The sequence below is a fragment of the Lepidochelys kempii genome, chromosome 1 (genome assembly GCF_965140265.1).
Source record: "Lepidochelys kempii isolate rLepKem1 chromosome 1, rLepKem1.hap2, whole genome shotgun sequence".
NCBI classification, from domain to species: Eukaryota; Metazoa; Chordata; order Testudines; family Cheloniidae; genus Lepidochelys; species Lepidochelys kempii.
The window spans coordinates 116,389,726-116,403,152 of NC_133256.1; the positions used below are offsets into that span (position 1 = coordinate 116,389,726).

General features: G+C 41.3%; 1 protein-coding gene across 4 annotated transcripts in view; it reads right to left on the minus strand.

Moving 5' to 3' along the window:
- Positions 1-1,711: 1,711 nt before the first annotated feature.
- The window catches only part of MAP4K4 (mitogen-activated protein kinase kinase kinase kinase 4), a 238,864-nt gene continuing 227,148 nt past the window's right edge, over positions 1,712-13,427 (minus strand). For all 4 annotated transcript variants that reach the window (XM_073351753.1, XM_073351762.1, XM_073351771.1 and 1 more), the window contains 4 exons: positions 11,556-11,705; positions 8,975-9,134; positions 4,979-5,118; positions 1,712-4,783 (listed from right to left, as the gene is read on the minus strand). In XM_073351753.1, coding sequence (XP_073207854.1) covers positions 4,700-4,783; positions 4,979-5,118; positions 8,975-9,134; positions 11,556-11,705 — 534 coding nt within the window. In that variant the 3' untranslated portion in view covers positions 1,712-4,699. The remainder of the gene's footprint in view (positions 4,784-4,978; positions 5,119-8,974; positions 9,135-11,555; positions 11,706-13,427) is intronic.

The following is a 13,427-nucleotide window of genomic DNA, read 5'->3' on the forward strand; positions in this document are numbered from 1 at the left end:
TCCAGGCATCCATGACAAATTATCAAAAATCCAGTCCAACAAAGACACGCTACATACCAACAGCCTCTCTCCACAAAGGAAGCTGTCTACAAAACTGAAGTTTGCTCCTGCCCAGCTCCCACAAAATCCTAATTCCACAGCAAGCATCCTTCTCCAGATCTCCCACCCTTTCGTTTTGTTTTTATATTTACATAGTTTTAACTTGAATCTTCTGTTTACCAACTGGTCTTTGCTTTTATATCTTTCATATTTATTTTCAACTTGAATGTAAATGTTTAAAGCTTGCATGGGTTTTATTTTTTCAACCGCTTTTTTGTTTTTTAGCATTTACTTTATCTGGCTAACTGCAATTTATTGTTATTACTCAATACCCTGGTTTTCCTTTGTTATGTTGCAGTCTCCCCCCCCCACACACACACACAAAAAAACAATTTTCCTTGGGCCTGATCCACTTGCCCATTTGCATATACACAAGCCACACAGAAGGATGATATTTGGCTCCCAGCTTTTAAGATTTGTTGGCTTCTTCCTGTGTCTTCCCCACTGCAATCGTGTAATTTTTTTCCTGTGGAGTATGCTGCCTTTCCATGTTTTCCATTGCCTTTGTTAACACTCAGTATGTGGACATCAAATCTGATCACTAGCATTAACCACAATCAGCTGCCCCAATATTAAATATGACAGTCTTTGCTTATGATGAGTGCTAACTTGTGTTTATCATCATTTTAGCAAATGTTCTAAAATTATATGATTTTCTAATGTAGACAAGCCCTCAAGGTGAACATGCTTGTTTTCTTCTTTGATGGCTTGCCAGTTTCACTGAGGAAATCCTGTAGCTCTGGCTCAGGCATTAGGCAAGAGTCAGTTTGAGTTTAGCTAGCAATTAATTGCTTCTGCTACTTTTTGTTGTTATTTAACACCAGTTGGACTCTAACATCAAGAGAACGGGGTATCTGTGGGTCTGAACTATCTGCAGAAGCCTTTCCTGTCTATATAAAATGAAAGAAGCAGAGACATATTTTTTATTAATTTACAACCTATGGCTAGCTTCTACAGCTCAAAAGGAGAGGGAAACCAGAACACATGCCTGCTGTGTGAGCACAGACTTCCTGTTTCAGCAGCAGCCTAACTAACAGGTCAACTTGTTTAGAATAGGCATTTTCCCACTATCGAAAGAAAACAGCACATGGTGGGAAGCACATACAGGGTACGGCCAGGACCAGGCAGTGCAAGTCGGAGCTCTGTACCAATTTTGTCCACTACTCCCTTACTTACACTTGGCAGGCCTGGACTTCAATGGAGCTACGTCATCTATACCTGCTGAGATCTGCCCCTAGATTTCAGTTCACCATACTTGCTTAGAAATACTAACCCCCAAAATCACGAGATTTCACGAGATTTTAAAAACCATCACCATTTTAGGTTTCCTTTGAGTGTCTTCTGTTTTCCGAGCCTCTGGGTGCCACTGATTTACATTTTAAAGCTTTTCAACACAACCACGAGGACCAAAAATTAAAACCACAAACAAGAAAGCGGAGAAATCATTTGGCTCCAGGAGCTGGGGCTTAAATAAAAATACCAAATATTGCTGAACTTGCAGTAAAATCATGAAATTTGGTAACGTTGCTTTTTCTCACCTTCAGTGGAATAAGGCAATAAACACCTTGGTTCTCCAGGAGCAGAAAAATATTTAAAATACTTTCCACATATAGTAGGTGTCATTTTGACTTTATTTAAGGAAAAATGGGGGGGGAAGGGGGGGAACAGTAATATCCATAATACACAGAAGACAAGTTAGATAGCACTGCAGAAAAAAGGCTGTTTACTTGTCACCAGCCTGCTTTGCAGCTCTATAATTAGTCATTTTAATGCAGTTTGTCAATTGTATTATTGTTGAGCATCTTTATAATCAGCAGAGTTTGGGGTTATAAGTCACAAAAAGTGTACTATTACTAATATGAAAAACTAAAAAAAAAAACCCCACAAAAATCACTTTCAAATAAACCATAAATATGTGATGCACATTAGTGTAACAAAACCATTTTTGTAAACATTTTCTCCAACATAACATGTGCATAAGATAAAAATAAAACACTGCAGTCATACAGTTAGGGTTACTTCGACAAAGATACAGGAAGTTATTACTTATTAAAGCTTAAAACTAAACCTAGGAGCTTTTTCCCTGCTCTGACAAAAGCACTGTTTAAAGAGTCCAACGTTCTATATGTGGTGGTTTGGTAACACTGTTTTTACTTGTCGTTTGGCCACCTTGGCACTTCTGTGGAGGCAGAAGCTGCCATCTGGCAGTTCCAGTGAATAAGTTTCCCTCAGGAAAAAGCACATATCCGTAACCTGGGGAATCCCTGGAACATTCTCACGTACAGTATTGATTTCCCAGGTAGCGTGTGAGGTGGGGACAAGAACTGAATCCATTTTAATCACACAGCACTGTAAGTATTAAAACCATGCAGAATGACATTGAACTGATCCGTGTCAGCTAATTATGCTACAGGGCCATCTTGTGATTACATCCCTGTCTATGATTATGTTGGACTTCAGAGTCCCTTTAGTTCATTATAGTACAGAGAACTGATAGCTCTTCTGGTTGATTGTAACAGATACTGAAGAAATGGGTCCCCACCCTTGACCTTCAGTGCTATCCAAAAGTCAAACAATTTAAAAAAATATTTCTAAGTACTCTTTTTCCAGCAAATGTAAGGCTTTCTTGATATATGTGTGTGTGTACACGTGTGTGTACACACCAGCTCCCTTTTAAACTGTTTCTGATGTTCAAAGGAGAACTTTCAGCAAAAACGCTGATTAGATTAGAAGAATTTACAGCAGTCAGGGTTGATGCCAAAAGGGTTCCTTGAGCAAAACACTTGCCCAGTTGGTTCTGTTAATGTTAAAGCAATCAAGTGACCAGTCACTTGAACAATCAATCTGTTTGATTAAAGAATGTTTAAAAAGCCCTACCTGTCATGCCATGAAAGTAAATTAAGCACAGCAAAAGACAAAGACTGTGAAACACTGAGAGCCTGTTCACTGAATGAACAGCTTAAGGCAGCTGTCAACAAAGTACCCCACCAAAACAAAACAAAACAAAAAAAAAAATGGTTGAATCATGACACTGTGCATTATTACATCACCAACAGACTATTATACACTCAAGATTTCTCAAGTAATGAACATGTAGCCATTAAACATATTATTACTCTTGAGACATTTATTACAAATGTCAGAAACTTATTCATAAAATAAAACTGACTTTTTTTTTAAAAAAAAAAAAGGGGGGGGGAGCCAGAGCTGGGATCTTACACCTAAACACAAGTATATGCTGTTTTATGAATAAGCAGTATTAACTACATTCTTAAAATAGTTTTAGTGCATTGCATTCTTAGAAAAGAAAAACATCACCTCCCCAAAATGTTTCCTACAACATTTAACAGTTTATAGAACTAGACTAGTTATTGTTACCTGTCTGTTACTAAGCCCACATGTTAGAAGAGTGAAACCTCTGGTTTTAGGCTAAATTCATCAATCTTCCATTACTGATGAAGTTGGTAAAAATGTTTGATTTCCAACTTAGTAAGCAATTACATTAGTCAGTGTCTCACTGCCATAAGGCTATTTCAACCATCTCAATGGACTACTCTCCCCTTCTGCTGAAACTTGCTACAGAATAACAGTCAAACCTTTCATCTGGTAGTTTTGGTATTAAGATTAAATTAGACATTAATGGTTTTTCCTCTAAAAACGTATAAACTAAACCACCTCTTTTATGCATTAAAAACAATGAGGTAGGCACAAAAAAATAAACATACGCTGTTTGGAATTTTTTCTTCTTCTCATTCTGCAAGTGCAGACTGTGGTAAAACTGTTGTTGCACTTCTAGGTTTAAACAAAAATTAAACCTTTAACTGAGGCAGTGCTAATACTGTGACATCACCAAGTTCTGTCCTAACACAGAATCATTGTAGAAAATGAACAAATTTTTTTATCATCTGCACATGTTTCAGGCAAAACCTGGTACACAGAAAAATGACTAAGCTCTTGGCCAGGCCAAAATAAAACCAACCAACCAAAACCAAGAATTCCACCCCCCACCCCACCCCCAAGAAAGAAGTTATCCTAGCCACTGTGTCGTTCACATTTTATAAATATTAACTTCTTAAAACTTGCACCTTCCTCTTTGTCCATATATTGTCACATTACAAAAAAGAAATGTCAATTAAATACATTGTTAACATTACTAGATTAGATCTGCCCTCTGCTTCAGCAAGACTGTCTCTCACCACCACTTGTCACCTTCTCTTGCCTGCCTCCTGCCAAATCAACAACATGTTCATGATAAGCCTTTCTCTTTTCACACTAACAAACAGAGTCATTCAAAGCCTAGGAATTCTGGAGCTGAAGGAGGTGGGGGGGGGGGGGGAGAAGAGGGGGAAAGACCTGTTGTTTTCTAGTGTGATCCCAAATCTCAAAGACTTATAGCACCCGATGGTATCTTTACAGCACCAGCTGCATTGCAGCCTCAGTTTAAAAACAAAAAGAAACCTAACACTAGTGATGCCTGCACACACATTCACATGGAGTGCTTGCATCAGTGCAGGTCTGTACTCCAGTTACTAATAATTCCAAGTTATGAGGATCTCGAAGACTCTGGATGTCAGCAATCCCTTGTCAAATCACACTGCTTCTACCAGCTCAGAAGAGAAGTCCTGCCTAGGGTCATGAAATAAACTTGACTGCTTCCACCAGACCGCACAGAGGCAAAGAAAACCTGTGAAGAAAGAGATAAAAACTATTTACGATGGTAGCAAAGTGTTCAGATCATTTGCTTGCTCACCGAAGTCTGATGAAGAAGAAAGAAAGCAGAGATTTGTGTTAAGCTTTAATGTTCAAGATATTTATAATGCAATTAGAGAACATGGTGTAACTGAAGGCAAAAAGTTGCAAGCAAAAAAAAAAAGACTACCTTGTCATTCCGTTCACATAAGAACTTGAGTCTTTGTGCCCTTTTGTGCATGAACACGCCATCCAAATGCCCAGTTTCCACTGATCGTATCTCAATAGCCTTTTCTCCCCAGCCCATAATCTGATTGGATCGAATGTATGCTATAGAAACAAACAAAAACCAACATGTATGAAAAAGCAACAGACAGCAATTGTAAAACCCTCTGTCTTAAAAGTGGCTTGCAAAGAAAAAACACTTACCTTTTTATTTAAAAAAAAATTCCTTATGATGCATAAGAAGGTGAGAACAGTTTAATTTTTATTTTTTTTTAAAAAGAGAGAAGGATTTTTGTTGTTTGTTTGTTTTTTACCAAAAGTATCCTTTTTTGCTGCAATATTCATTGGAAGGCTAAAGTGAAAATGGGAGCTTTCACAACTTTCAATGAAATGGGTTGAGTGTTCAGTTTTACACAGAGCTTTTCTCTTAAGTGTTGCCAGCAGATAGGGTTAATTAGATGTAGGCAATAATGAAAAAACGGAACTCAAGATTTAAATGGAGTAAAATCCTTTCCCTTCTTAACTGCCCAGGTTTCAGTTATGTCTCTTGTGGTGTTATAATTCCACTAATTATATTTCTCAGCAAAAACAAATTGATTTTACAGTTGGCATATTTTTAAAAAAGTTTCTTCCATTCTGAAAAATTGTACTACTTTGAAAGGTATTCTCTATATTTTATAGGAGTCCATAATACAGTAAAAGCTTTGATATCCGGCATGTTGGGTGAATGGGGGTGGGGGTGCCAGTAAATCAAAAATTCCGGTTAGCTAAGAGGGAGGGAATTTGGGTGTGGCAGGGGGCTGGGGCAGGGGATTGGGGCGCAGGAGGGGTTTTCGGACACACCTCCACTTGCGGGTAGCTGCCTGAGGTGAGCAGCACCCAGATCCAGCACCCTGAAACCCCTCCTGTGCCCCAAATCCCAACCCAGAGCCCCCTCCCGCATCCAAACTCCCTCCCAGAGCCTACACCCCACACCTGTTCCCAAAATGCCCATTTATAGAGCTTTCCGGTTTGTAAAGTGCCGGATAACACAGCTTTCCCTATAGTTTTCAAAGCGCGACTGTAGATCTCCTTTCCATCATCATAAAAAAGCAAAATAGGACAGTTTTTTCTTTGAATGTCACTTCTAATCTCCATTAGCTAAAGAGCTTCGTATTAGCAGAACGAAAAGAATTCTTGTAGTCGTTCAATAATTACTACTGGGATGTAGTAAAATCTCAAGAAGAAAAAGTTGTCATTATAAAAAACGTGGTCAACAGACAATCCAGGTGTTATTCTGATGAGCTCTAACAAAGATAAATGGAGGTGACTTACTGTAACTGGAGGTTCTTTGAGATGCATAGTCCCTCTCTGTATTCCACACATGGTTACGCACGTGCGTCATGCACCTGAGTCCGGAAATTCTTCAAAGCAGTGTCCATTGACCCACAAACGTGCAGTAGTGCCCCGGCACTCCCATCCAAGGGCATAAAAGGCAGTGTGGGTCAACACCCCTCCAGTTCTTCTTCCTGCAACCCAACTGGATCCAAAGCAGAAGGGATGGAGGGCAGGCAGTGGAATACAGACAGGGACCACACATCTCAAAGAACCTCCAGTTACAGTAAAGGAACCTCCATTTCTTCTTCGAGTAATGGTCCCTGGGTGTCACGTGGGTGACTGGCAAGCAGTGTTCAGACTGGAGGAGAGTGTGAGAAAGGTGGCAGCAGAGATGCCTGTAGTACTGCCGTTCTGACGGCTGCATCTGCAGTCGCTGCTTGGACAAGAGCGTAGTACATTGAGAACACATGGACAGAACTCCAAGTTGCTGCCCTGCAATGTCCCGCAGTGGAACGTACCATAAGGATGCTATGGAAGCAGCTTGTGTTCATAGGGAGTGAGCGGTTATACCCCCAGGAGGGGAAATTTTTGCTATTTTGTAGTATTCTAAGATTCATCCCGAAACCCACTTAGAAATCTTCTGGGAGGATATGGCTTGCCCACATGATCTTTCTGCTATGGCAGTTATTTTTAACCTGTGGTCCGTAGACCCCTGGGGTTCTGCAGACTATGTGTAAGATTTCCAAAGGGATCTACACCTCCATTCAAAATTTTTTAGGGGTCCACAAATGAAAAAAGGTTGAAAACCACTGTGCTATGGCAATAAAGAATCTTGGAGATCTTCTAATGGGTTTGGTTCTCTGCTGGTAGAATGCCAGGGCGTGCCTGACATCGAGGGAGTGAAGTCTCTTATCTTCGGAAGAGGTATGGGGTTTGGGGAAAAATACAGGTAACTATTGACTGACTGATGTGGAACTCAGAAACAATTGTGGGAAGAAATTTTGGGCATGACCTAAAGGAAACTTCCCTTCATGAAACACTGAGGGGAAATACCTTCCCCTAAAGGAAACCTTCCCTTCGTGAAATAGGGAGGGTCTACCATTATGGCTCTTAGTTCACTGACCCTTCTGGCCAAAGTGATGACCATGAAGAAGGTCATGGCACATGTTGCCATAGGTTCAAAGGGAAGACCTGTGAGTGCCAATAGGACAATTGTACAGTTGCCGGGTGAGTAAAGACAGAACATCCTTCTGCTGGAGGGAGGAAAGCACTAACCGCTGCTAGGTGTAAATATGGGGAAGTAGAACCCTCTCCCTTGCTACCGAAAAGGGATTCCGCCTTCTGATGAAGAATCAGTTGGTGATAGTGGTCCCCAAAGGGAGACCAGGAAGGGGGTTTGTGAGGAGGGAAGGAGACAAACTCTATTGAGTATCCCTGCTAGAGAATCTCCAAGACCCAACTGGTGATCCAGCTGTTGGCAAAGAGCATGTGACAGCCCCTAAAGCTGACAGGAGGAGAAGTGGCTGGCATTGCTTTGAAGAATTTCTGGACTTGGGCGTATGACATGCATGCATACCCATGTGTGGGATACACGTAGGCATCATCACTCAAAGAAGATCAAAGGATTAAACAAGGGAAAAAGGAGCTGCCTCTGGTTTGTGGGTGTATTTTCAATAGAATAGAATAGAATCATAAAATTATGATTTAGCAGATCTTAGCAAGGATGTCCTAAAATGTTAAGGCTCAAATATTTAATAGCACTCCCATTTCATACAAGAACGTATGTGACTGTTAATTTATAGGGGATTTAAATTACATAACTTGCTATGGTATAAGCATATTTACCATAATAATGAACTTTTAATTTATTTAGGGTTTTTTTTGGGAGGGGGTGGGGGGGAGGGTGGAGGACAATTTGACCACTAACACATCATCTTAAAAGCACTAAGCAAGATCTTCAGTTGGTATAAACTGTTATAGCTCCATTGACTTCAATTGGAGCTATGACCATTCATACAAGTTGAGAATCTGGCCCCTAACGTTTACAAGAACACACTGAAGGGGCCCAATCCAATTCTCACTGAAATTAGTTTAAATCTTTCCACTTACTTTAATGGGAATTAGTCTGTAGTTAATGATCACAGAAAGAAACGTGTTAGGTCATTGTGGTATGAGACATTTTGTCTCATGAAAGTTCCTTCTCTATTCTCTAGATAACTACGGTAATTAAAAAATATTTTTAATATAAAATGCTTTACTGCTTAAGATCACAAAAAGACTAATCAAATCACATATAAGCCTATTAACAATTAAGAAATCTCTCAAAATAATACCAGCCCAAATCCCTTTAGAAATGCAGGTTATCACAATTTAGCAAAAATATATCTATTTTCAACAGGCTACTAGGAACCAAATGCTCAATAAGTTATTTTGTTCCCAGTACGCCATAACATTTATTTGGATTTCATTCTAAAAGAAACTAAACAAAAACTACCAAATTAATACCATCTCACCATTTTGGCACTTGTCTACCAATAATATTTACAGCATAACTGCTTCAGAATGAAACACCTGAAGACCAAGTATCCCCACCCTGTTACTCCCTAACTTTGCAGATTATGTTTGATTCTCACAGGACACATACCAACTGATGTGGGCATCTCTCCCCACTGCAGAACCACATCTTTGGTGATCCTCCCATAGGTATTAACATAAACCCCTTCATCCTCATAGCAAACCAGCAGCTCCATCCCATCGGTGTTTGGGAGAATGATGATTGCGTGTGGTTGTATGCTGCTCTGGATCTACAGAAGCAAAACAAAAGCAAAGACACTATTTTTCACCTGAGCTGCTCCCAGTATAAAGGGCTGGATACTTTTTTTTTTTTTAAAAGCAGACTGTAGAAAGGAAGAAAACATAGGTCACTGGGGCCATGATGAGGTAAAGGCCCTGAGGAGACACATTAAGTCCCATCAAACGGTCATCTCCAGAATATTTGATTGACCAGTTCTATGGAATGACCTGTAGTTATTCCATCATTAGTCTGCGGTTGAGATTTTCAGTGCTGACTTAGCTACATGGTAACATGGCAAAGCAAACCGGAGCAAAGAGCACTGGACTGAACTCTAGAGACTGGGTTGTCTTCCCAGTTCTGCCGTTCACTTGCTGTGTGACCTTGAGCAAGTCACTTCACCTCTCTGTCCTTCTGTGTCCATTCCCACCATTTATCTGCTTAGATTGTAAGCACTTTGCGGCAGGGATGATCTCTCATGGTGTGTTTGTACAGTGCCTAGCACAGGGAGGCCCTGGTCTTGGTTGGGACCTCTAGGTGCAAATAAAGATAATATATTCAGGTGATCTTTAAGATCCATAAAATACTTATTCTTCAAGCTATTACTCAGTTTATATTTAATTACTGATGTCATTTTATCTCATTTTTTAAATTTAATTTTCTCAGTGCACCAGCTGCTCTGTAATTGCCTGTGTCTACTGCAATAAAATGATAATTCATTTTATTTTTTTAATAATTTCTGGTCAATTCATTTTAAAGGTAGAAAAGAAAAATTAAAATCAGTAATGTTTCTACTAATGACTTGGAAGTGAACTTGATTAATAATTCTAGGGAATACATATGAAGGAATTATGCAATTTACTATTTTTTCCAAATTGATATAAGACTAGCTATAGCTATATATTCTATCATCATCCTATTTTTGTTCTCTCTATAAATTTTGGAGGGCTTAATGTTTGCAAGTCTTGAACACTTACCAATAGTAACCTTCTAAGGCAGAAATGTATTGAACAGCTTTACTTTTTTCTTTTAAGTTAAAAAAAAGTTTGTCTTGCACAAAACCCACAACAGAATTCCACTCCCATACAGAACTGTCCTTAAAAACTACCAATGACTGTTAACGGACGCCTTCTCTTTTAGCCTTGTCCTGCCTAGGCTGAGAGAGTGGCCATAGGGAACTGGTGCCCTGCTCTGCCTCCTCTTTCCACACACTTGATGGTGATCTCACCACTGTTTTAGGCTAGCAGGGACTGTCCTTTCGCTGCATGTCAAAGGTCGTTCCTCTTGCATTCATCTGACTTCATTCCTCTCTGCTTCCAAAGATTTTTTTGTCAATATGCTCACATAATTATACTTTACCATCCCTTTTCGGTTTTTAGGTTTTTAAATTTAAGAGCCCATATAGGTTCTGATATAGGATGGTTTTATATCTTTTACAGCCGTCGGTCTTAACCAGGGGTACATGTACCCCTGGGGGTACTCAGAGGTCTTCCAAGGGGTACATCAACTCATCTAGATCGGTGTTTCTCAACATGGGGCTTGCAGCCCCCCCGGAGAGGGTCATGGAATAGGTTTAGGAGAGTTGCAAGTGCAGGGCCAGCATTAAGGGATGACAAGCAGGACAAATGCTGGGGTTCCATGCCATAGGAGGCCCTGCAAAGCTAAGTTACATGCTTCAGCCCCGCTGCCTGGGGCTCAGGCTTCGGAGAAGGCTCACAAGTGAAAAACAGGCTCAAGAATCACACTGAAATGTAAGTAAAAATACTTATATTCCAATCAATTTATTTTATAATTGTATGGTAAAAATGAGAAAGTAAGCAATTTTTCAGTAATAGCGTGCTGTGGCACTTTTGTATTTTTATGTCTGATTTTGGAAGCAAGTTGTTTTTAAGTGAGGTGAAACTTGTGTACGCAAGACAAATCAGACTCCTGAAAGGCATACAGTCATCTGGAAAGGTTGAGAGCCACTGTTTTACACAACATCTATTTTAACAAAATTACGTTCTTTTCATTCTTGCTGTAAAACACGTTAGTCACCACAAGGACTGAAATAGCAAGCCCTCAAGATCTTGAGCTGTATTATTTTGAGCATGCATTAGGACTGACATTAACAAAATGTGTTTTGTACCTAGTATTTAGAGGAGGTGTAATGTTCTATGAAGGAAAAGAGGTTTAGGATTTTTTATTTGTGGGTTTGGGGATTTTTTTTTTTTTTTTTTAAGTGCAAGATGCTCTTATCTTTTAACTAACCCACAAGTGATAATCACAATTTCAGAAGTTAGCAAAGCATAGTGAAGGGAATAGATGACTTTTCTGCATGGTTGCTCACGGTATGATTATACCACAGAATTTGAACACCTGTATATCTTTTCAATGTGAAGTAAGTGAAAAAAACCTAAGAAATAAAAATCCCATACTGAGCCACAATTCTTACATGCGTTGGCAGATAAATATCATAGACTGATCCCGAGTCCACATCAACAGCATGGAAACCAGCACAGGAACCATAGATCACTTTCAGCCTCTGACCTTCCTCTACAGTTAGATCCACCAGCAATGGCTTATGTACCAATTCTCCAAATGACTGCAAGACAGTAATTAAAAGGAGGAGTCAGATCTACATTTCCACTTAGCACACAACATTGAGATGGGAGTCCTTAAAAACATGCTTATCTCACACACACACGCTGGTAGCTTGCTCCTTCAAAGTCATCCCACTTGATCCAGCAGCGTGGTTAAGTACATGCCTTTACAGATGTGAGGCATTCCACTGAGGTTAAGTCCCTGGATTATGTGCTTTGCTGGACTGAGGTCAGAATAGTCATATCTGTGCAGGACTCAGCCATATAACATTATGAACTAAAACAACTTCCCTGGACTAAAAAAGCAGAAATAAAAACTAATCATCAACCCATGTTAAACTCCTTTAGTATATTTTTAATTTGTAAGTGACAATCTCATCTTCTCCACAACAGTTTGGGTAGTGTGCGGTGTGGCCTCCCTCTGACCCACAGGGAGGAACCACCCTCTGTGTCCAAGTGGGCAGAGCCAGACCTGGCTCACCCCACCCACCAGATGTGGGTAATTGGAATCGGAAGTATAAAGGGCAGCGCCTCTGGCTCATTTGGAGCCAGGACACTGAGGGAGACAGACATGTCCTGCTCACTCCAGCCAGCTACGACTGCGGCTGAGCCAAGTGACCCCCTGCCCGCTGGGGAAACCTGTCTCTGCCAGGGACCCTCCAGGACTGCCACTGGCCACCTACCCGGGGGAAACGGAAGATGCCCCGTGGTCCCAGGTACAACCCGAGGAGAGGGGAGGAAGTGGCCCAGCGACAGCCAACTTCAGTCTGGCTGTAGCGCTGCCTGAAGCATGGTCGGTGTGTTGCAGCTGGATTCCCTGCTGACCCAGTGGTGGATCACTCCGCCCCCTGGGTCGGGGCCCAGTGGAGTAGGGTGGATCCCCTGGGGTAGCAGCCTCCCTTTGCCAGGTCAAGAGGCCTGCATTTGTCAGTTGTCCACTGGAGCTAGGACACCTCACGCCTGGGTTTTTCCTCTGTCCTTGCACCACGGGCCCAGAGCCAATTGACTCCTGGGTTTTCGCTCTGCCCTGGGTTTTCCCTGCACCAGGAGCCCAGAGCTAATTGACTATTGTGTTTGCCCTGCCCCTGACTAAAAAGCTTGGAGCTAATTGTCTCCTGTGTTTGCTCTGCCCCTGACTAAAGGGCCCAGAGAATATAGATGGCTGGGTTTACTCTGGCCCCTGCTTAATGAACCCAGAGCCTGCAGACTACGGTGTCTGCTCTGGCCCCTGCCAAAAGGGCCCCGAGACCACAGACTAAGGTGTTTAAGCAGGGGCCGGGCAAAGGGCCCAGAGGTATAGATGGTTGGCTGCTCAGCCCCAGCCTAATGGCCAGAGCCTACTGGCCCTGGGATTCCTGCTTCTGCCTAAGGGCCGGGACCAACTGACTATATGGGGGCTCAGCCCTGTTAGGCCGGTCGGAACACTAACACCTAACGCTAATTCCTCTGATACTAGGCAGCAGTCCTGACGGTGTAGAGAGGTGGTGTGGCCTCCCTCCGACCCAGAGGGGGAGGGGCTACCGCCCCACGACTAGTTTGGTAATGATACCATGGGACCAATGATATTTTACAGCACTCATAAAAACAAGTGAGACTAACATAATTTAGTGATTTGTTCACTTGCAGCAAGATTGGGATTTCGTTCAATTATCTGTCTCTTGATTTGTATATGTAGAGGACAACAAACACACACCTGTGTAGTACCTCAAAAATTAATCTGCCTA